This window comes from Hemicordylus capensis, chromosome 1, assembly GCF_027244095.1.
Source record: "Hemicordylus capensis ecotype Gifberg chromosome 1, rHemCap1.1.pri, whole genome shotgun sequence".
NCBI classification, from domain to species: Eukaryota; Metazoa; Chordata; class Lepidosauria; order Squamata; family Cordylidae; genus Hemicordylus; species Hemicordylus capensis.
Window position 1 is genome coordinate 333,068,673 of NC_069657.1, and position 23,296 is coordinate 333,091,968.

The 23,296-nt window shown below is 42.5% G+C and overlaps 1 protein-coding gene across 5 annotated transcripts in view; it reads right to left on the reverse strand.

Annotated features, from left to right (window-relative positions):
- The window catches only part of CDK19 (cyclin dependent kinase 19), a 185,653-nt gene that overhangs the window by 75,725 nt on the left and 86,632 nt on the right, over positions 1-23,296 (reverse strand). For all 5 annotated transcript variants that reach the window (XR_008317905.1, XM_053303258.1, XM_053303347.1 and 2 more), the window contains one exon: positions 14,931-15,071. Coding sequence is in view for 4 of the 5 variants with exons in the window: in XM_053303258.1 (XP_053159233.1) it covers positions 14,931-15,071 (141 nt within the window). In the remaining variant the exon portion in view is untranslated. The remainder of the gene's footprint in view (positions 1-14,930; positions 15,072-23,296) is intronic.

The window sequence follows — 23,296 nt, forward strand, 5'->3', positions numbered from 1 at the left end:
AATGGTCAAATGTCTGAACCTATCACTAAGGGCAATACTCCCTCAGTTTAGAACAGCAGATTGTACTAAACTTCTTTTTAAACAAACACAATTAGACAATATTTACTCTATAATTCTGCCTATATTTAAGTGTTCTTTTTATTTTGCTCAGGTATACAGGAATTATAATTCCTTCATAGTCTAATTTCTAAGAAACGACAGTTTGTGTTGTATGATGTTGGTGAGAAAATATTATTGTTTCAATCCCCAAAGAATACTATACACACCTTTATTTTTTAAACTGTACACAAATTTATTAATGAGCAACTAGTGAGGCTAGGTTTGTCAATATCTGATGAGAAACCTCTCTAGGATAAAAAAATATGAGATTATCTTATATAAGGATATCTTGCATAAAAGGCATAAGATATTTTACATGGGGAGCAATTTCAGAATGCTGGTTCTAAAGCTGTAACCATAACTTTAGTAAGAACATTGACTAAAATAAAGGTGGATCTCTTCCACAACACTACAAGGGTGCTGGAAAAAGTCCTGGAAAAAGGACTCCATCTTGACAGAGTAGCAGGAGCCTAGCTGTGTTGAAGCCTTGCTGCACAGTCTAGTGTGGGTGGGTAGAAGGGGAGGGGAAAAGGATTTTTGCTTCTCTCTTCTCCCTGTAAAAGCTCTTTTTGCTGCCAGGAATATGTCTCTGAGGGTCCCTGACAATGAAAATGGCTTTTCAAGGGAGGGAAATTAAAATCACTTCCCCCTGTGCCAACACTTGGCTGTGGAGCAAGGCTCCAGTGTAGATAAATGTCTGTTGCTATGCTAGAATGGAGCCCTTCTTCCACCCTCACAGTGCTGCAGATGGCAATATGGCTAAATACCAGTGACAATGGAGCCATAAAAACTAAAAAGTCTTCCATTTAAAAACTGTCCAAAGAATAATTTAAAAAGAGCACAAAGCTTATAAAGCAAACAAATAAAGGATTTTAGCAACAAACTGCAAACGCTACAAAATCTTTCGCTACAAAAAATGTCTTTAACTCAAATGAAAGCAGATAAGAAGCTCAGGAGACGGCATGGCGTTTTTAGACAAGGTGTGAAAGGAACACTACAGGGGTACAGGGAAACTGCAAACAAGCTAAATTGATCCAAATAGTAGAAGGTGTTTGAGAGAGACCCACGTCTAAATGACTGTTTTGGGGGAGGGCACCTGTTTGTTTAACATAGACAAACAAAATGTCTAACAAAATGTGTTTTAGAACTAACTGACAAATTACAAATTAACAAGTCAGTGGGGCTAAATGGGCTTTGCCTGAGACTTTTTACAGAGCTGAAATGCACAACTGCTGAACCTTTAATTAACTACATTTTAAATACGGGTTTTATATTATATTAAAATATTTATATCCCTCCTAAAAGGCAAAACAGAAATTAAGATATTCAAAATTAAAACCCCCAAAGCAATATAGCCATGTTCTTAAATTACCTACAGGTGGACCTCAGTATCAATGGGGGGGTTTGGTTCTCTGGTTCTAGCACAGATAACCAGACCATAGATTGGGTCAATGGGGAAAAGGACGTTCGGTCACAGAAAATGCAGGAGGGGAAAAAAAGTAAAAATGGCCCTAGAAACATGGGGAAAGGTGAACCTCCTTGCTCCGTAGGTACCCCGCATTCCAGCAATAGCCGCCAAGAGTTTCCATTCTGCCATTTTTGGAAGAAAATCACATGGTCCCCCCCCCTCTTTAAAAACTAGTGAAAATATGAATATAACGGATAGTTATATATCACTTTTCAACAAAAGTTCCCAAAGCAGTTTACATAGATGTAAATAAATAAAATGAATCCCTATCCCCAAAGGGTTCACACTGTAAAAAAGAAACAAAAATAGATACCAGCAACAGCCACTGATGCCAACAACCCCCTTTTAAAAAGTTATTATAATAAGTCTGAACACAGATCCCTAATTTTTATCTCATATAAACTGATAAAAAGCATAACTAAACCAATAATTATTTATTTAAAGAGTTTTCATCAACCATGAAAACTCATGCTAAAATTAAACTGCAAGTCTTTAGGGTGCCACAAGACTTATTCTTTCTTCTGTTCAATAAATCTATGTTTAGTAATTCATGACCTAGAACCCCCTCTATGCTGCCATGAGTCCCATGATGGAATAAAGGCAGGATATAAATATAACCGCAAATATTACTTTAAATCACTGTCTCAAAGACCCATGGTTTCCGATTGTGAACTTTCACTTTGCTTCATGGACTACAGAAAATAGATGGTTTGCACTAAATGCAAGAAGCTTCCTTAACACTTCTAGGTGTGTGTTTGTTCCTTGATTTGTATTTTCAAACATTCATCAGTTTATTTCATTTCATGCAAAATATAAAAAACTTTGAAGTAACTGAGAAGCAAGAGGAATTTTGGGGCTGTGTTGTAGAATGCACCATATTGCTTTTATTAAGCATAGCCAATGATTTTCTATAAAACTACAACTAGAGATCGCACAAGGCTGTCTAGAGACCTTGGGTTAGGGCGGTATAAAAATGTGCTAAATAAATAAATAAATAAATAAATAAATAAATAAATAGTCCCTAAAGTGAAAGAGTTGTTGACACATTTTTTAAACCTCTGGATCAGGCATCTCCAAACTGCGGCCCTCCAGATGTTGCTGAACTACAACTTCCAGCATACCCAGCCACAAAAAATTGTGTCTAGGGATGCTGGGAGTTGTAGTTCAGCAACATCTGGAGGGCCGCATTTTGGGGATGCCTGCTCTGGATAATCACATATCAGAAATTTTCATGTAAACTAAGCATGTTATGCTTGGAACTCAGTGGGACTTATTTTTTCTAGTTTGTTCTCTTGACTTCATTGCACCTGAGTGGCCACTGTTAGCTATGATCTCTGCACAGTCTTGCAGCAAAACATTGTACTCACAGCAGGGCAAGGAAAACAATGTTAATATCTTGGCTTTGTCCTGGTACCATGTTGAGATGTAGCTTATAGTCATTTTATGGGCAGTGTTTATATCTTCTAGATACAATAAGTTCCTTCAGAGCACATTTCTAATGTGTATTTTTAGAGTTCTACTCTTACATAATACTGCTGATTGTATCTTGAACAATTTACTATTCAGAAAAATATGCACAGATGATGAGTATCACCATTATTAGTGGAGTACAGTGATACTATTGTGTACCTTTAAAAAAATCTCTAAAATTCACAATTAAAATTAGAAATCCCTAATTTGACATTTGCTAAAAGGTCCTGTTACTCTTTTGTCACAAAACCTGAAGCCTGCTGGAGAAGAGGAGAAGAGGATACCATCTACCCCAGAGTGAGAGGCTGGGGTGCCTGCCTGGCTGCCTCTTCTCTTCTGCCCCCTTGGTTGCCATCTGCCTCCCTCCAGGACTGCTTGTGGAGAGGCTTTGCTGGATTGGGGCTACAAAGGTGACTGGGCAGTTTTTCCTGGTCCCACCTGCTGAGCTTGCTGCTCAGCCTATATAGGAAGACTGCAAGTGGCAGCGGGGTTGCCACCAAAGGGGGTTGTCCCTTTGGGGGGAGCCACCTCGAGGGCGAGGGCTGGACATTTGGTCCAACTATTTGTATAGAGGGAGGCATTCAATAGTGGGGCTTCCGTTTAATCAGTTTTAAGTTGTGTTGAAGTTGGGTTGAAGTTGTAATGTGTGTGGGTTTGTCTTGAGATGGGGAGGCAGGGAGCACCTTCACTGAATGTGGGGCAGCTATTCTGGTGGTGGTGGGGAATAGAAGAAGTAACGCTGGCAGGTCAGCAGGCTATTCCAGGGAAAGGGTAGTCAGAAACCTAACAGCTGTCTCCCTTTCCGGCTGTCCTGCCAGCTCTTTGACCTCGGGAAGCACTGCCAACAACCCACATAGCCTTACCTTGCTCCTCTGCAATGCCAGTTCGGTCCAAAATAAATTTGAACTCATCCATGATTTGATTATAGATGAAGGGGCTGACCTGGTGTGTATTTCCGAGACTTGGATGGGGGAGGCTAGTGGCCCAGTCTGGTCCCAGCTTCTTCCTCCAAGATATTCTGTAGAGGAGGGGGTGAGGGGATGTGGGCGGGGAGGTGGAGTGGCTGTGGTCTATAAGGATAATATCTCCCTTACCAGGGTCCCTGTTAGGGTATCGGACCATATTGAATGTGTGTACTTGAGTTTGGGACCAGGCATAAACTGGGACTTCTGTTGGTGTACCGATTGCTTCGCTGCCCAGCAGAATCCCTTACTGAGCTCACAGACTTGGTTGCGGAACTTGCGTTGGAGTCTCCCAGACTTTTGGTGCTGGGGGACTTCAATGTTCATTTGGGACCAAAATTTGTCTGGGGCTGCTCAGGAGTTCATAGCGGCCATGACAACTATGGGCCTATCCCAAGTGTTCTCTGGATCGACGCATATTGCAGGTCACACACTTGATTTGGTCTTTTACTCTGATCAGGGTGGTGTTCCGTGGGTGGGGACTCCTACAATCTCCCCGTTATCATGGACAGACCACCATCTGGTTAAGGTTGGACTTACAACCGCTTTCCACCTCCGCAGGGGTGAGGGGCCTATTAGAATGATCCGTCCGAAGAGGTTACTGGAACCAGTAGGATTCCAAGAAGACTTGGAGGAATTCAGTGTTGGATATGCTGGTGATCCTATTGATACCCTGGTTGAAAATTGGAACAACTTACTCACCAGGGCAGTAGACACGATTGCTCCTAAGCGTTCCCTCCGACCTGCTTCAAAATTGGGCCCTTGGTATACGGAAGATCTACGGGGGCTGAAGCAGCAAGGTAGGTGACTAGAGTGCAAGTGGAGAAAGACTCAACTCGAATCCGACAGATTACAACATGGAGCACATTTAAAGATCTATGCTCAGGCGATATTCGCAGCAAAGAAGCGTTTCTTTTCTGCCCATATTGTCTCTGCGAGTTCACGTCTGGCGGAGTTATTCAGGGTTGTGAGGGGATTAGTATCTGCCCCCTTTCCCTTGAACCAGAATTTGGAAGCATCAGTCACCCTCTGTGATGTGTTTAATGAATTTTTCGCAAACAAAATCTCTCGGATTCGGGCCAACTTAGATGGAGACTTTACAATTAATTTGATGTCTGAACTGGAGATGTCCAACAACTTCTCTTATATGATTCGACTGGATCAGTTTCAGTTTGTGACTCCTGATGATGTGGACAAGCTGCCTGGAGCGGTGAGGCCTACCACTTGTTCTCTTGACCCTTGTCCAACATGGCTTGTTCGATCTAGCAGGGAGACTGTTGTAGGCGGCCTGGCAGAAATCATAAATGCTTCTCTGAGGGAGGGCAGGATGCCTCCTTGTCTTAGACCTCTTTAGAAGTCTGCATTAGATCCCTCAGAGTTGAGCAATTATAGGCCAGTTTCCAATCTCCCATGGCTGGGTAGGGTAATTGAGAGGGTGGTGGCCTCTCAGCTCCAGGCGGTCTTGGAGGAAACTGATTATCTAGACCCATTTCAAACTGGTTTTCAGGCGGGCTATGGGGTGGAGACTGCCTTGGTCGGCCTGATGGATGATCTCCAATTGGGAATTGACAGAGGAAGTGTGACTCTGTTGGTCCTTTGGGATCTCTCGGAAGCTTTTGATACTATCGATCATAGTATCCTTTTGGAACATCTGAGAGTGTTGGGGGTGGGAGGCACTGTTTTACAGTGCTTCCGCTCCTACCTCTCAGACAGATTTCTGATGGTGTCCCCCAAGATTGTTGCTCTTTGAAATCTGAGCTTAAGTATGGTGTCCCCCAAGGCTCCATACTTTCTCCAATGCTTTTAAATATCTACATGAAACCGCTGGGAGAGATCATCAGGGGATTTGGAGCTGGGTGTTACCAGTATGCTGATGACATCCAGATCTACTTCTCCATGTCAACTTCTTCAGGAGTTGGCATATCCTCCCTAAATGCCTGCCTGGAAGCGGTAATGGGCTGGATGAGGGAGAATAAACTGAAGCTGAATCCAGATAAGATGGAGGTACTTATTGTGCGGGGTCAGAACTCTAGAGGCGATTTTGATCTACTTGTTCTAGATGGGGTCACACTTCCCCAAAAGGAACAGATTCACAGTCTGGGAGTACATCTGGATCAACGTCTCTCCTTGGTTTCTCAGGTTGAGGTGGTGGCCAGGGGTGCTTTCTATCAGCTCCAGCTGATATGCCAACTGCACCCATTTCTTGAGATCAATGACCTCAAAACAGAGGTACATCGGTTGGTAACCTCCAGACTTGACTTCTGTAATGCGCTCTATGTGGGGCTACCTTTGTGCGTAGTCCGGAAACTTCAGTTGCTTCAGAATGCGGCAGCCAGGTTGGTCTCTGGGTCATCTCGGAGAGACCACATTACTCCTCTGTTGATGGAGCTACACTGGCTGTCAATAGGTTTCCGGGCAAAATACAAAGTGCTAGTTAAGCCCTAAACAGCTTAGGCCCTGTGTATTTAAGAGAGCGTCTTCTTCGCTATGAGCCCTACCGCCCATTGAGGTCACTTGAGGAGGTCCGTCTCCAGTTGCCGCCAATTCGTTTGGTGGCTATACAGAGATGGGCCTTCTCGGCTGCTGCCCCAAGATTGCGGAATGCACTCCCTGCTGGGATACGAGCCTCCCCATCTCTGGCAATTTTTAAAAAACTTCTGAAAACACATCTCTTCAACCAGGCTTTTTAAAACTTGTTTTTAAATTGTTCTGACTATTTAATAGTTGTTTTACAATGTTTTTAATTGTTAATCATTGTTCTATGCTTTTATAATTTTTGTTTTAATTATTAACTTATTTTAATGGTGGTTTAATGTAAACTGCCCTGAGCCTTTTGGAAGGGCGGTAGAAAAGTTTTAATAATAAATAATAATAAAAAAACAATTACTAGATGGCATTATTTGGTGGGGGGGGGGAATAGTTGTAGTTTTTGTAAAACTCTTATTCTCTAAAATAATTTCCTTTGAAGTATTCCCATATCTATCCAGGCAGACTAAAAACAGGAGTTCTACAAACTAACCTCACTCTATAAATAGTTAGGTTGCATTCTTGCCCTTCTGCTTCCTGTTCCATCAAGCCTTCTACTTCATTTGAAGTTTTGTACATGCTCGAGTTAGCCTAAAGCCACCAAGTTCAGTCAGATGTGCAATTAAGTTTAACTCTCAACTTATATTTCAAGTTATTATCAGTTAGAAAATGTTTTCATGCCTTCTCAGAATTTTACAAAACAGAGTGTTATGTGAGGAAAAACTTCTCCATGTTAACATTTATCAGAATGACTAAAAGTACATTAAATATGATAAATGTTTGCTAGATGTCAAGTCTCTAAGGCCAAACTGGACGAGACAGACATCCATGACTAGATCTCCTGTCTCATTAAATGTCTTTTAAAACAGTGGCAGCATACATGCTCTCTGCCCCACCCCCACCCCCACCCCCACCCCCACCCCACACACTGGACTGGGATCATGGTGCTAGGGGAAAGATATTTAACCTACACCCTGCTCTATTTTCTTGATGTAGTTGCCCCTTCTAGTTGCTATTTGCCTATTAGAGAAAACAGGCAGTTTCCCCTCTGCAATTCTGATCTAATTCCCTACCCCCAACTACTTTAGGGATGTGCCCGAACCAGTTTGGGTTCTGGCAATAGAACCCGTTTGGCAGAGCGGGGGTCAGTTCTTTTAAAAAGCAGGTAGGGCAGGACCTTAGCTGTTGCTCCACTATCCCACCGCTTTTTCAGGTGCAGTGCTCACGTTTCAAAAGGCTGCCTGAAGCTGCAGCATTGCTCATAGCAGCCTATGTGCAGCATCGGCACACACATGCCTGACGCTGCACACAGGCTGCTGGGAGCAGCGCTGCAGCCACATGCAGCCATTTGAACAGCGGGTATCATGCCCGAAAAGCAGTGGGGTAGTGGAGGAGCAGGTAAGGTCCTGCCCTACCTGCTTTTTAAAGGAACGAACCCCTACCTTGCCTGCAGGTGCACAAGCCATTCATGCACATCTACAAATAATTGTAGAGATGAGAGATCTGATCACTGATCTCCAGTATCTCATTTAGTCTGGACTTTCTTGAAGGAAGCTCACTCAATAAACAAAATAAAATACAAAAGAGATACATATACTATTACTAGGATGGCATTGAACGTTTGCCTCTCTTGGTTTTGATGAAAAGCAGTGGGTTTTTTCCCTCCAGTTGCAGGGGAGTAACATCTGGTGGGCCATTGTGTGAAACAAGATGCTGGACTAGATGAGCCATGGGCCTGATCCAGCAGGGCTGTTCTTATATTCTCCTGAAGCAGTGCATGGAAGTTTCACCACTGGCAATGTTCATCATTTTTGTATCTTTGTGGGGGAACAATTGCAATAATCTGCTGCTGCTTCTGTTTTTGTTTGTTTTTGCTTATTTATCCTTTATCGAGTGATATCAGTCCATCAGGGATTGCATAAGTGAATGTGATGTTCCAGCACTATATAGCCAATTAGATTTTGCTATGTGTTGACATCTCTGGGAGCAAATAAATTTAGAGTGAAATAATAATGCTTCTGCCCATGATTATATAGATGACCACAGCCAATCAGGAATGTGAGGGCAACCTAAGACTATTCAGGGCAATTCTTTCTGAACTGGTAGATAAACAGTCCCTGGAAATTCACTAAAAAGGAGGGCATCTTTCAACTTTGATAAAAGTGTTTGAAAAAGTGACTCCCATTTTAACTCAGCAGTAACTGTTGCTTGTATTGCAAATGCATACAATAATATGCTTGAAGGACATGCTGTGGCATATTACAAAGGCAGGTCAATCTCTTCCAGCGTATTAGCATGTTCTATCGTGGTTCTCATGTTCCATCACTGAGACTCTCTGATCCTTTAATTCTAATGGGAATCCTACTAGTTCATGCCATTTTGTATATTACAGTATGTGAACATATAAAATGCCATCCACTGACACTTCTAGCTCAGTAACTTCTCCTCCAACTGGCAGTGGATCTCCCAGCAGAGGTCTTCCTCAGTGCTGCTGAGATTTTAATTGGTTATATGGGGGACTGAACCTGGAATCTCAAGCATGCAAAGCATGTGCTCTATCACTGGGTTATTTCCCCCAACCTCATCGCCAGATTTTAATTTTGTACAGCAACTAATTGTTCTAAGCACCATATAAAATTAATAGAAAATAGTGAAAATGTTGCATCTTTGTATATTTACTCCTCACAAACACCAATTTTTCTCCCTCCCCAAAAAGCATAAGGCACACCATTTTTACACACACAAGTTTTTTAAAAGGAGGCACTATAAAGTATTTTTAAACACATTCATACATTACTGAGAAAAGCAGGAAGATTGTGAATCATGTGAATTTGTTCTATGCTTATTTTAACTATAGTATTTGTACACTTATTTAAAAACAACAAAAGCAAAAATAAGGGACTGCAAAAGAATCAGCCTCTGTGTTCATGGGCTGCATTGGATGGGATATTGGAGCAACAGGAGAGCCAATGTGGATTAGTGGTTAGAGTGCTGGACTAGGACTGGGGAGACCCGAGTTCAAATCCCCATTCAGCCATGAAACTAGCTGGGTGGCTCTGAGCCAGTCACTTCTCTCTCAGCCTAACCTACTTCACAGGGTTGTTGTGAAAGAGAAACTCAAGTATGTAGTACACCACTCTGGACTCCTTAGAGGAAGAGCGGGATATAAATGTAATAATAATAATAAAAATAATAGCAACAACAACACAAGGATGAGAACATCCAAAGAACATCTGAAGGCATCAGAGTTGTCATAACTATAAGTTGTGATGGATGTGAGGACCAGTGTTCCCTCTAACAGGGATTCCCAGATGTGGCTGACTACACTGCTTAAAAGTATAAACTGGTGTGCAGGAGCATTAAGTTGGTTCACTGGTACAGCCTGGTATCTGGGGCACCTGAGCACAGGCACTGATTGAGGACTGAAAGAGTGCATAACACAAGGCGCAGCAACTGCATTATATGTCTGAATATGCAGGAATGAGCAACGTATCTAGACTAAATGGGGTTGCTCAGAAGCAGTCCCACTGAAATCAATTGGATAACTTAGTGGCGACTAATTTGTCCCACTATTTTCAACGAAACCTCTCATGAATAATTTAGTCTGGATGTCAGCCAGTATTCAGCTATTAGTTTACTGGATCATGCATGCCAAGTTGTAGACAAAGGTTGTGGCAAGAGATGGCCATAACACGGAGAGAACAAGAACTACTACCGCTATTTTATTGCTAGCTGCAGCGACTGAAAGGCAGAAACCATCAAGAATATAGGTGTGAAACACGGAAAGGTGGGTGACTGTTAGCATTGCTGTCAGACGCATGCTAGAGAGCCAGCGTGGTGTAGTGGTTAGAGTGCTGGACTAGGACTGGGAAGAACCAAGTTCAAATCCCCATTCAGCCATGATACTAGCTGGGTGACTCTGGGCCAGTCACTTCTCTCTCAGCCTAACCGACTTCACAGGGTTGTTGTGAAAGAGAAACTCAAGTATGTAGTACACCGCTCTGGGATCCTTGGAGGAAGAGCGGGATATAAATATAAAAAATAAAATAAAATAATAGTAATAGTAATAGATTCATTCAGCTACTTAATTAGTGGTTGAGAGATAGGCAAAGACAAGCAGTTTCCACACAGTGATCAAGGATTTATAGATACATTCAATTGTTTTGAGAAATGGGGTCCACTTTTAACTCTTTGGTTGGAAGAGATACAAATATCTCCATGGAACAGGAATTCACTAGAGAAATGCAATTCTCCCTACTGTCCCCTGAACTCTTCTTTTAACATAATGCAACTGTCATGGGAGATTATTGGATAGGACCTGTAATATTACCAAAAAAAGCTCACATAAGTATTCTGACCACTAATAGGGACTGTCTGTGACTTCTGCTGTGTAGTAAGAAGTGAGGACTATCCAGCCATGGCTCTCTCTCTCTCTCTGCCTTGCTCTGAGCATCTGCCACTAGCCTCTTTGACTGCCTGAAACCTGCATCATTCCCAAGCTTTGTGCCCTAGCGACGAACAAATCCTTTGAAGGCTTCTTCGTGAAACTGGTGAGATGCCTATTCAATGAACAGCAAAGCCTGCTCCCCCTTCCCTCCTCCCTACTAATCACTGCCATCCCAACTCTCTATAATAAAGCCCACTGAACTTACTTTCTAAGTGTATATCCTTTGTCTCTATTTCCACACCCAGATCCTACATGGTCACCATCTCCAACAACTACTTCAGTTTATGTATAATGTGACTTTCCCTCTTTCCCTCTGAGCATATACAGAGTGCAAAACCAGGTGTAGTTCACACCACCAACTCTCAAAAAACCACAAGAGAACAAATTTGGTAGAATATCCAAATTTTTAGGCAACATTATAAAGAAACTGTTAGAATTTAAAGCAACATTCAGAAGAAACAGAAGGTAAAGAGTAAGTGGCTGCCCACTTCCAAGTGACAGCTTATTCCAGGAGCAGCACTACAAGGTTTAATTTCTAGGGATAGGACACTAGAGTTTTAGCAGAGCACACTGGAAACAGATTCTTACACGAGGTAGCATAGCTGCTAATGCTGCTCCCCAAAGATACTTCAGCCAACTCACAGCTTTACCCCTCCTCTCCTTTTACCCTTTTACAAGCAGGATATCTTCCATTCATACCGGATGCTGCATCATAAGGAGACCAATATTAAGCCATTTCAACTGTAGTGAGTCAAATGCTGCTATTTTAACCAGTGTTTGTCTTGTTACATAGTGGGGGGAACCCTCTTTCACCAATATAAAGTTACCAAATAAAAATAATGGACATGAAAAGGAAGGGTAAGGATGGATCCATAAGACAAACACAGAAAAAATAGCTCCATTAATAGCCTCATTTGTGCTGTGCTTTAATTTCTGAGTAAGTGGAGGACAAATTTGATTATTCACATTAAAATCAAGAGTCTCGGCTATCTTGGGGAAGAGGTGGTTTGGGAGAGAAAGAGCGTGTGCACATGTGCATTTTAGAAACAAGTAAACATAAGAACTACTGGCCAAAGGTTCAACCTTTGAATACTAAGATAAGCTTGCTCAGGAAAAGCAATGTTTCCTAGTAAGAAAAACTCACACACAAAAAGCAGCTCATTGAGTTATACAGTGTAAATCACTCCTGCACACCTTACAGCACGTGGGCCAGATCTTACCTGCGGGAATGGACGGCCCTCTATGAATGAGATGCAGCGCCCAGCACAAAGGCAGACCCAAGCACTCCCTACCCAGGCAAAAGAAGAAGAAGTAGTGACAGCTCCAGGGCACTTTCCAGATTAACCCTTACTGCAGTGTCACTACGCATCTGCAAAGTGTACTTCCGTACCTCTTGTGTTGTGACACCACAGTCCCTGCGCTGACAGCAAGGTGACATTTACACTTCTGATGCTTTATTTCGGATTTTATCTTTGTGATATAGTGCTACAACATCGCATGTGAAGCGCAAATAAATAACTGCATTTCCCCATTGTGGAGTTTTCCCAAGAGTGCTCCCCCTGCGGATGGCTTTGCGCAACAGCCTTTATTTATGTTTCAATGCACTCTGCCCAACGCGGAAGCATTTGACCAGTGTTAAGTGGGTAATCTGGAAAGCGCCCAGGCTTGTGTGAGGCTTGGCTTCCCTCATTCCCTCCCTGCCAATGCCCCCGCCCCCCGTGTTCCTCCCCTCGGCAGAGCCTGGTGAAGGCGGCCCGGCTGCATTGCTTCCTTGTTCAGTTCACACTTATGGCTTGCTTGGCACCAGCTGCTGCACCCCACTCGGCTAGCTCTCTCCTTCCTTTCCTCTCTGGCTTCTTCTGGAAAAGCAGTGCTTAGTTGAGAGCAAGGCAGAGCTAAGCACTCCATCCCAGGACCAAAGCCATGGGCAGCAATGTGTGGGGCTTGTGTGGGGGTTGGTTTCCCCCTTCCTGCTGAAGCCTCTCCTGCTCCTCTCCTCAGCCAGAATGTGGAGAAAATGCCCTGCTGCAATGTCTCCCCACTCAGTTCCTGCCACTGGCTTGCTTGGCACCAGCTGCAGCACCTTGTTTTCACCATCCCTTCCTAGTTCTCTCTTCCTCCAGAGAATGGTGCTGCCTGAAGAAGAAAAACTCTTGAGTTATATTCTAAGCTTTCAGCTATTGGGTGTTTGCGGAGAAGTGTTGGAAGCTGTGTGGAACCCAAAAGCCTTCAAGGTCTCCCAGTGTTCCCTCCCAAAGAGTGCAGAGCAAATAATAATCCATAGGAAACACTTGGATGTCTCCAAGGCAGCCACCAGCTAATCACCAAGAATATAATTGCCCTGCCTGAGTTGAAGGGACATGGTACATTTTAACAAACTTCATTTCTGCTCCAAAAATTGTGCAAAGTGCCAGACCCTCCTCTCAGCTTGGGAAACTGTTCACATACAGGTAGACCCTGTTATCCACGGGGATTCCATTCCCGCTGATTTCCGTGGGTAATGAAACTCCAAATAACAGGGCATTAAGTCTATGGGAATTGGGGAGCAAATTCCTGCAGGGGGAAAACCCTCAAAAAAGGCTTAAGAGGGATAAAATAATTGCAATAAAGTGCTATGCCATGCTCCGCAGGTGGTCTGCTATCCACCAATGCCCCCCAGAAGCCACAACTCCTCAATTTTTTCACAAATAATCAGTTAAAAATTAAATCCCCCCCACCCCCACAATGGCTCTTTCATTTCCAGCCACCCTGAAACCACGGATACATGGAAATTAGCCCTCCCCACCACATATACCGAGGTTGGGTGTCAATTGTCCAACTGCAGAGATGTGGAACCACAGATGTCAGGGCCACGTATGGTGAGGTTTGCCTGTACTCCCACCCTCCTCTGACATACAGAAGCAAAACCTTTCTTATTCTTCACCACCACGCATCAACATATGATGTTGTACTTGTGCTAACATTCCCTCCCCAATAACTGATCCAAGTTTCCACCCTTGAATGTGGAAGTAATGTTCATGCACACTAAAGGAAGGTGGATGTGCTTCTGGCATTTTTGACCTGTTTGCGGGGATGATCTGGGAGGACAGTATAGCTTGAGTCAGTACTGCTCTGGTTCTTGGATTCTAGAATGGCTACCTTGGGTAGCAAGGTTCTCTTCACCATCAACCATAAGGCAAACGTTTTCACTGATTTTAGGATAAAGAAATTGAATTTTGCAGGTCTTATTTTCTCTGGCTTAGAAAATTTTAATCCAGATTAAATTAGCCATGAGCAGTTCCATTGAAATTAATAACTAATCTGGTTGCCAGCCACTAAGATTATATATTATTTTACATAAATGCTTTAATAATTTTGATGGAATAATTAAAGCACCAACACATACCAATTCATGGTTGGTTCCAGCCCACTGGGGCATTTGAGTTGTGCACCCCTGGTGCAGTCAAACATAGTAAAACACAATAAATTTTAATCACTATCTGCTCTTCGGAGGGCTGTGGGCCACCTCCAGCCTCAAAGGCAGGATGCCTCCGAGTACCAGTTGTAGGGGAGTAACAGCAGGAGAGAAGGCATGCCCCCAACTCCTGCCTGTGGCTTCTAGTGGCATCTGGTGGGCCACTGTGTGAAACAGGATGCTGAACTAGATGGGCCTTGGGCCTGATCCAGCAGGGCTGTTCTTATGTTCTTTCAGCACAGAGTGTTCGGTGACTGATACTCTGTTTGCTTAAAATGTTATCTTCATTTTTTTCAATAAATGCTGCATATTGCCTTGTGCAGATTTTTCGGGGGAGACGAGACAATGAAGACACAAAGCTTATTTTTGCTTTCACACCTATCCAACAACAACAGGATGAAGTGCAGCAATCAATAGATTAATATTTTGTATTTTTAGTCCATTTTCCTAGCACAGAGATGTAATCCAAACTATTCTTAATCAGTTAAAAGTCATAACACTTACTAGGTCTCTGTGAAGCACCCAGTTTGCGTGGAGATAATGGATTCCATCAAGAATCTGATAAAGTAGTGATTTGACCATAGATCTTGGCAACTGCATGGGTTTTTTGTTTGCTTTTGAGGCACGGTGGAACTTGATAATATGCTGGAAATAGAGAGAGCATAAACATGAAGTTATTTGAAGAAAATAAAAGTCTCAAATAATGACATTGCAAAAAATGAATGCATTAGTTTTTAAATCTAAGATGGTAGGAAATATGTTCCTTTTTACATGCTTTTATACCTAACTTTTCAAGAAATGAAACAATGCAACATGAACTTTTAGTTAGAAGCAACTTGGATTTACATGGATTTTATTTACAGATTTACTCCTCACGGACACTTTTCTGGTTCCCAAGCAATTGTCCCATAGTTTTGAAGCAACTTGACAATAACAAGTATCCAGTTCTTACTGAACAATCATGGATAGATTTAGACTGAAAATAAAACAGATTATGCAAATATATCAGATTTGCATATTTTATTTTGTTTAGATTACATATTGAGGTTAAGGAGGTGCAGATCTGGAAACTTCTGAATGTTTACCAGTGACCGGAGATAGAGGTGAGACTAATAGACAATGAGTCTCCATTGGGGGAGACTGAGACCTGTAATGGATGAAAAATTCATTTTCCAATCAATTCGAATTTGCTCCTAGCATTTGAGAGAAACTTGCACATATATTTCTAAATATTATTCCGGTGCCAGAAGAACTAAAAACATGGAAGTGAGAGCTTGGCTTCTGGGAAGTAGTATCTTTTTGGTAGCCAAAGGAGAAATTAACACTCTGGGTGAGGAATACTACAGCACAGAGCTCTTTGGGATCTGAAAAGCTCATGACTTTGCAAGTAACATGAGAAGAAAGGGATTGAGGGTGACCCATAGCTTACCAGGAAGCCCAGGCCCCATTTCGAGTGCAAAGCTTCAGCCCCAGAACAAAAAGAATAATGAACAACAGATGCCCCCCTTCAGGCATTCTTTTAAAAAGGGACACTGTACCTGGGGCACCTCAGCCTTCCAATCTCATAAACAGGCACCATCACGCATACAACGTTTGTCTTTTCAGGCAAATGCCGTAAGCACGGACAGTTGGGTACCATGAGGGTTCTCAGTGCACTAGCACCAGGGTGGGGCTTGCTAATGCACTGTTGCTGTACAGCGCCCCTTTTTTAGAATATCAGAAGAGTGTCTATCTAGCCATATGCAGAATGCCTCTCCCTCTCATGAGTGACATCTAGTACCTATGTAACACATGCTTCCTGAAAACAGAAGTTTGCAAATAAAAAGCCAACCGAAAAAATGCACACTTGGTCCCACTTCCTCATCCCCTTTCAGACATGAATTCCCCTCTCCCTTCCTTTGTCAGCTTTTAACCATAGTTTACATCTGCCTCCATGTTAATCAGGATCGTTCTTCGCCATGGTTTGCAGATCCATTCCAGGCCTTTGTTAAGATAAGGACCCATGGTTAGCAGTGGTACAGATATAATGCTAAAACATGTTAAGGTCAACAAGAGCAGCGGGGACAAAATGGGGGCCAAGTTCACACTTCTAAGACTGTATTTACAAACCTTCAGTTTGCAAGGAACTTGGAATATATATGCCATTTTGTTTTGGAGAAAGGATGAGGAAAGGAAAGGAAAGGAAAGGGTGTACTCCTGAAGCAGTTTCTGGATATGCAGACCGCGTTTGTGGGGAACTAGAATTGCATCTGCACTGGACCTGAACAACCAGTAGCAGACCTCCACTCCCAGAATTAGAAGTAAGATTTTCCAGGGCACAAGAAATGTTCTAGACATGCCTCATTTAGAATTTAAATAGTGGAAAAGACTAAAACAAAGTGCCCATACAAGCACTGCCTAGCAAAGAGTTTATATGACAGTGGAATCTTTGGAAGGCATCCTCAGTATACTGTGATTCTGCACTATTACCTTAAACTGATTAAAGCATCACAGTTAATTATAATCCCCATGTGATGGATACCTCCCAGTAGTAAGATTACATATTAAGCCAATGGTCTGCATAATCGGTTTTCAGCATATTATACTAAAAACTGACCCTATTGGCTTAAAAATCTGAACTAAATTCTGGGGAACCTATGAGGAGTCACATGACATGTTCACTAGGCCCCCCAAAAGTACTGAGAGATGTATTGCTAATTTGGGTTTCTCAGTTTCTGTTGGTATGAAAGCAGCATTCCCTCTAATAGGGAATCCCAGATGTTGTTGACTACAACTCCTAGTATCCTCAGCTGGGATGGCCTTTGGCTGGGAATTATGGGAGTTGAATCAACAACATCTGGGATTCCCTGTTGGAGGGAACACTGCCTGCAAGTCATTACAAAGGCAGAAACACAGTCAAGGCAAAACATAAGTTGCAATGCTTATCAATTCCATGAGAATAAACTTTGCCTTGTTGGAAAAAAGTGTAATATTAAAACATTATTTCCTAAATAAAAACTCTACACAGCTTCTGAAAACAAACATTAGTAGGGCTGATATTACAAGCAATATATTGACTAATGAAGTGTGTCATGAAGCAACATCTCATAATTTGTATGGTTTGAATCAAAGTTTTCCATCCTCTCTCTCACTTTCTTGTTGCCCTTCTGTATAAATATTCTGGGAGGCAGCTCTACACAATGCTGCCTCAATTTTTTCCCTTCAATTCTCCTCAAAACCAAGAGTCAGTGTGGTGTAGTGGTTAGAGTGCTGGACTAGGACTGGGGACACCCAAGTTCAAATTCCCATTCAGCCATGATACTTGATGGGTGACTCTGATCCAGTCACTTCTCTCTCAGCCCAACCTACTTCACAGGCTTGCTCTGAGGAGAAACTTAAGTGTGTAATACACAGCTCTGGGCTCCTTGGAGGAAGAGCATGATATAAATGGAAAGAAAAAGAAAGAAAGAAAGAAAGAAAGAAAGAAAGAAAGAAAGAAAGAAAGAAAGAAAGAAAGAAAGCCTACCTTCTGAGCAAAGTCTTCAACTTAACCCCACAGAAGTACACAAGTGGACAATTTGCTGGTACCCTTACAGCTCATTGAAAAAGTGTTTCATGCCCCCTGAAAAGCGATTAAATGAAAAGCAATTGTCCCATGTATGCCTGCATGCCTTTGATAAGTCATCAAGTAAAGCAAAGCAAGTGTGAAAAGAGATAAAGTACTGCTTATTCTACAAAGATATTCTAATGTGGCCTGGTCACATTGGTTGGTACCCCTAGAAAAGATCATAAATAATTGGATTAGAGTGATTTTTCAAATTAGCTGTTTTCTTTAACTAGTAGCACACGTCTAAAATCATGCAATCAGTCATTCAGCCTATTTAAATGGAGAAAAGTAGTCACTCTGCTGTTTGGTATCATCATGTGTCCCACAATGAACATGGACCAGAGAAAGCAAAGGAGAGAGTTGTCTGAGGAGATCAGAAAGACAATTATAGACAAGCATGTTAAAGGCAAAGGCTGTAAGACCATCTCCAAGCAGTTTGATGTTCCTGTGACAACAGCTGCAAATGTTATTAAGAAGTTCCAGGTCCATGGGACTCTAGCCAACCTCCCTGGATGCGGCCGCAAGAGGAAAACAGGCCCCAGAATGGGCAGAAGGGTAGTGAGAATGGTAGACAAAAGGCCAAGGACAACTTCCAAAGAGATACAAGCTGAACTCCAAGGTCAAGGCCCATCAGTGTCTGATCACACCACGCGTCGTTTTTTGAGTGACAGTGGGCTCAGTGGAAGAAGACCCAGGAGGACTCCACAGTTGAAAGAAAAACATTAAAAAGCCAGACTGGAATTTGCTCAAATGTATATTGACAAGTCACAATGCTTCTGGAAGAATGTCCTTTGGTCAGATGAGACAAAACTGGAGCTTTTTGGCAAGTCACATCAGCTCTATGTCCACAGAAGAAAAAATGAAGCTTTCAAGGAAAAGAACACCATACCTACTGTGAAACATGGAGGAGGCTCGGTTATGTTTTGGAGCTGCTTTGCTGCCTCTGGTAAGGAGTGCCGTGAGTCTGTGCAAGGAGCGATGAAATCTCCAGACTATCAAGACATGCTGTAGCGAAACGTACTGCCCAGTGTCAGAAAGCTCTGTCTCAGTCGCAGGTCATGGATCCTCCCAACAGGATAATGACCCAAAACACACAGCTAAAAGCACCCAGGAATGGCTAAGAACAAAACATTGGTCTATTCTGAAGTGAGCCCTGATTTGAATCCTATCAAACATCTATGGAAAGAATTGAAACATGCAGTCTGGAGAAGGCACCCTTCAAACCTGACACAGCTGGAGCAGTTTGCTCAGGAAGAGTGGGCCAAACTACCTGTTGGCAGGTGCAGAAGTCTTATTGAGAGCTACAGGAATCGCTTGTCTGCAGTGATTGCCTCTAAAGGTTGTGCAACAAAATATTAGGTTAAGGGTCGCATTATTTTTGTCCATGCCATTTTCATTTGTGTTATTTGAAATATTCTGTTGCATCCAAACTCTAAAGCAAAGTCTGATTTTTGTTAAATGCGGAATAAAGAATGATGTGTGCCAATTACTTTTGTCAGTTTCAAGTTATTTCAGAGACAATTAAGGGTTCTTCTTTTTTCGTTGAGGGATACCAACACATTTGTCCACGTGTGTAATGCCTTCTAAAACTAACTTTAATTAAGCTTAACAAAATTGCCTGCTCATTCTTCACATTATTGTTGCCCTTGCCTTCCTCTGTTTCCTCCCTCTGCATTTAAGTTTAGGCTGCAAACTCTTCAAACAAGGGACCTTTGTGTGTTTGTTACTCTGTAAATAGCCACACACATTGATAATGCGATATGAATAACTAGAGCAAAAACTGTTATCAGCACAACCCAATGTTTACATAGTCTGCAAACTTATATTCTAACACTCCTTTACAGACTGATGTGCAAAACGACAAAAGCTCAAATAGTGCTACCATCCAGCACTGTATAAAATCAATTAACCTTAGGCAGAAAGCCTGCAGGATCAAGGAATGCCGCTCCCCACACCTGTGCAGTGAGCCAAGGAGCGGGGTTGTGCCTCCAGCCTCTTTGACAGACATGGCAGCCACCATCTTGGCCCCCCTCCACATGGCCAGGGCTGGCCAATCAGGAGAGGGGGCAGGGAGAAGCCTGCCCAGCAGCCAACATCTTCCTCAGTCTCTCGGCTGCCGGGAGGGACTGAGGAAGATGGTGGCTGCCAGGCAGGCTTCTCCCCGCCCCCTAACCCATCCACCCTCCTGGTACTCAGTGAGGGATAGCCAGTCGCCTGCGGGGGCCAAGTAGGAATTTTTTGCGTCCTGCCAGATTGGCTCTGGGTGTGACCTTTTTCCGCCTACTTCTCACTGAGGCTTAGGACCTGGGTTGTAGGCAGGCATCATAAAACAACTGGTCACTTAGCAGGAGAGTGCGGGTGTTGGGTAGGTAGATTCAGGATCAGTGTTTGTCCGGAGGGCCAGTATGGGTGGGCCAGTATGGGTGGGGGGGTCAAGGAACAGCCCTTCAGGGTTTTGGCAGCCTGGGAATGGCCCCCACTTGGGGGGTGGCACGACTCACTGGCTCAGAGCTTTGGCTTCTCATTGGGGGAAGCCTCGCGGTGAGAGGTCAGGACATGGAGCCTAACTGAATCAGGACCTGGCCCTTCGCCCTGGTGTGGGATGCCCCTCACTAGGAGGGGCCACCACACGGGAGTAATACCCGCACTCTGATTAGTAAGGGAACTCGTTGCAAGTATGCTATCGCTGTACAATAATAAAATGGCCCTTATTTACTCCAACTAAGAGTGTCCTGTCTTCATTGGGGTTTGGGGGTGCAATGCCCACATTCAAACGAACATGGGCTCTTCAAATTTAGTTATAATGCTGTACCTTCATAATGTTCTATTCTTCTCATCTATTCCAAGTTCTCCCTTGTCAACGGCAAGCAATATTCTTTTTTGGAACCCCTCCCACAACACATTTATTCTGCATCACTTTTAAAGTACACACACACACACACACACACACACACACACACACACTCTTTAGTGTGTTTATAAGCAACTCACCTCTGTGACACAAATATTTTATAATTTTCTGGAAGGCGGGATGTGCACCTGGAAATCAGACTATCCAAACCAAACCATAATTTTACTAAAATTTAGAGTTTTAGTTTACTCATATCCGTTTCCTGGGAATGATATATAACAATGAAGGCATCTTTTGGAGACAGATCTGGGTCCTCCAAAGCCAACAGAAATAACTAGGCTCATCTTGACAATATGCAAGTTAATCTTTCTAACAAGATTAGATAAACCAGATCTGCTCCTAAATTTCAGCTGCATGTGTCAACTGGAATTAAAAAGGTTTAAGTGTGTGCACAGCTAAAATCTGGGTGACATAGTCTCAAGAAAGCTACCTTGAACACAAAGCTATACAGAAGCTCAAGAACCTATGCAGTAGCATTTGAAACCTGTGTGGCAAGGATGATTATCACACAGACTGGATCCAGATTCAAACACCTTATTCCTTTTCGAGATAATGTAATTTAAGTGTTCACACGCTCAACAAAGTGATCATACTCTGGATTTCATCACTACCACTGCTACAAATGTTCAAACTTTGCTGATACAGTAACTAGTTGTCTAAGCCTGCCAGACCTTTTTGACCCTGAGCTCTGATTTAGTAAGGCCCAATATCTAACTACTTTTTCTGCCTCCCTGCCCCCATTCATTTATATTGAAAGTTAATTTTCAGCACCAGGAGCCTCAAGAGACCAACCTTTGTTCTACTGGTTGCAGCTGTCTGGGACAGAGAAGATCCACATAGGTCTTTCCATTTGATCCACCATGCATCTCTTCAATTGTATCGGAAATTAACCAAACCAAACTTACCACTGCTTCCTATTGTTCTTTGTGAGTAGTTTACTATACTTTATTAAGTGCAAACACAACACATCAGAAGAGGAAAAGATCTTTCCAAGGATATCATCCACACCACCACATACTCAATTAAGCAGAGACTGTCTCTAAGTTTGGATTCAAAGCCTTGCCAAAAATTTAAGACCACTTAACTTAGGAAACTGGAACTCAAAGTTATCTTCTTTATTATAACAATTATTTCAAAAGCATTAAGGATGCTTTACATCCTTGGTCTACATCTACATTTACTGTAGTCTACAAACATTATGTTTTCCCTAGTAAAACTTGTGATTCCAAGTTCGTCTACGTTGTGCATTAGAATCATACTGCATAAGCCAAGTCATCATGGTCCCAACCAATTTGGTCTTCACATATAAAATGCTAACTTGTATGATGACTGGGCCAAACTACAAGCTTCTCTGCCTATATATATATATATATATATTTAAATGGCACAAATTTCTAGTATGGAGCATGCAAACTATTAGAACACCAGGAATGTAAGTGGTACTAATAAAAGAAATGTGTCTCCAAATGTGTATTTTAAAAGGTGGTTTCTAAAGAAGGAGAGTGAAGGAGCTTTACATACGTTGATTGGGAGGCTGTTCCAAGTGTAGGAGGCAGCATGGAAAGAGACAAAGTTGGGAGTGAGCAAAAAGACAAAGGGGAAATATGGAGTGATGTTTAGGATAAGTGACAAAGGGGGGTTATTCAGAACATTAGGGATAATATTTTGGCCATCATAGTTTCAGAGACACACCCCAAATGAAGTAAATGTTATTCAAAGTTATACATCAAGAAAATTATTATTTCTATGAGCTCAAAAAAACAAAGGTGGTGCAATGCCTTGTAGGACTGCACCACCTACTTTCACATTTAATTCAACTTTAGTCCCTCCTTTTAGGCCCCAAATCATCTGCTTCCCCCATTCATATGAACGTACACTTCCCAGAATTGCACACCCAGAGTTTTGTTTCCCCCCCCCCCATAAATGCTGAACTTGTGCAATCAATTATACCCAAGACCTTGTATGCCTTCCAAAACTTTACAGTGTGCTGAAAACAAAGAGAGAACTATGAGAAGTGATAGCAAAGTAGATGATTTCTAGGATCATGGAGTTGCCAGATTGCAAGATCCAGATATTTAGCTGCAATTGTTCAAATTCACAATAGAAAAAAAGAAAGGCTCTGCTAGTGAAAGTGGAGAATACAGACAATTACCAGGAAAAGATAGTATGTCAGATTCTGGATTGAATTGTATTTATTGGTTTGCCTGGAATTAAGTTTCTGAAGGGCAGTCAGTTGTTGCTCCAGATATGCAGATGGAGCAGGTAGTATGGTCACCTACTGTAGCTAAGAGGCGATAAAAAAATTGGAGTGGGGGAAATCCTGCTCACATGGGCTCATTCAAATTCATATTCTTGAAGTGGCATGGGATCAGA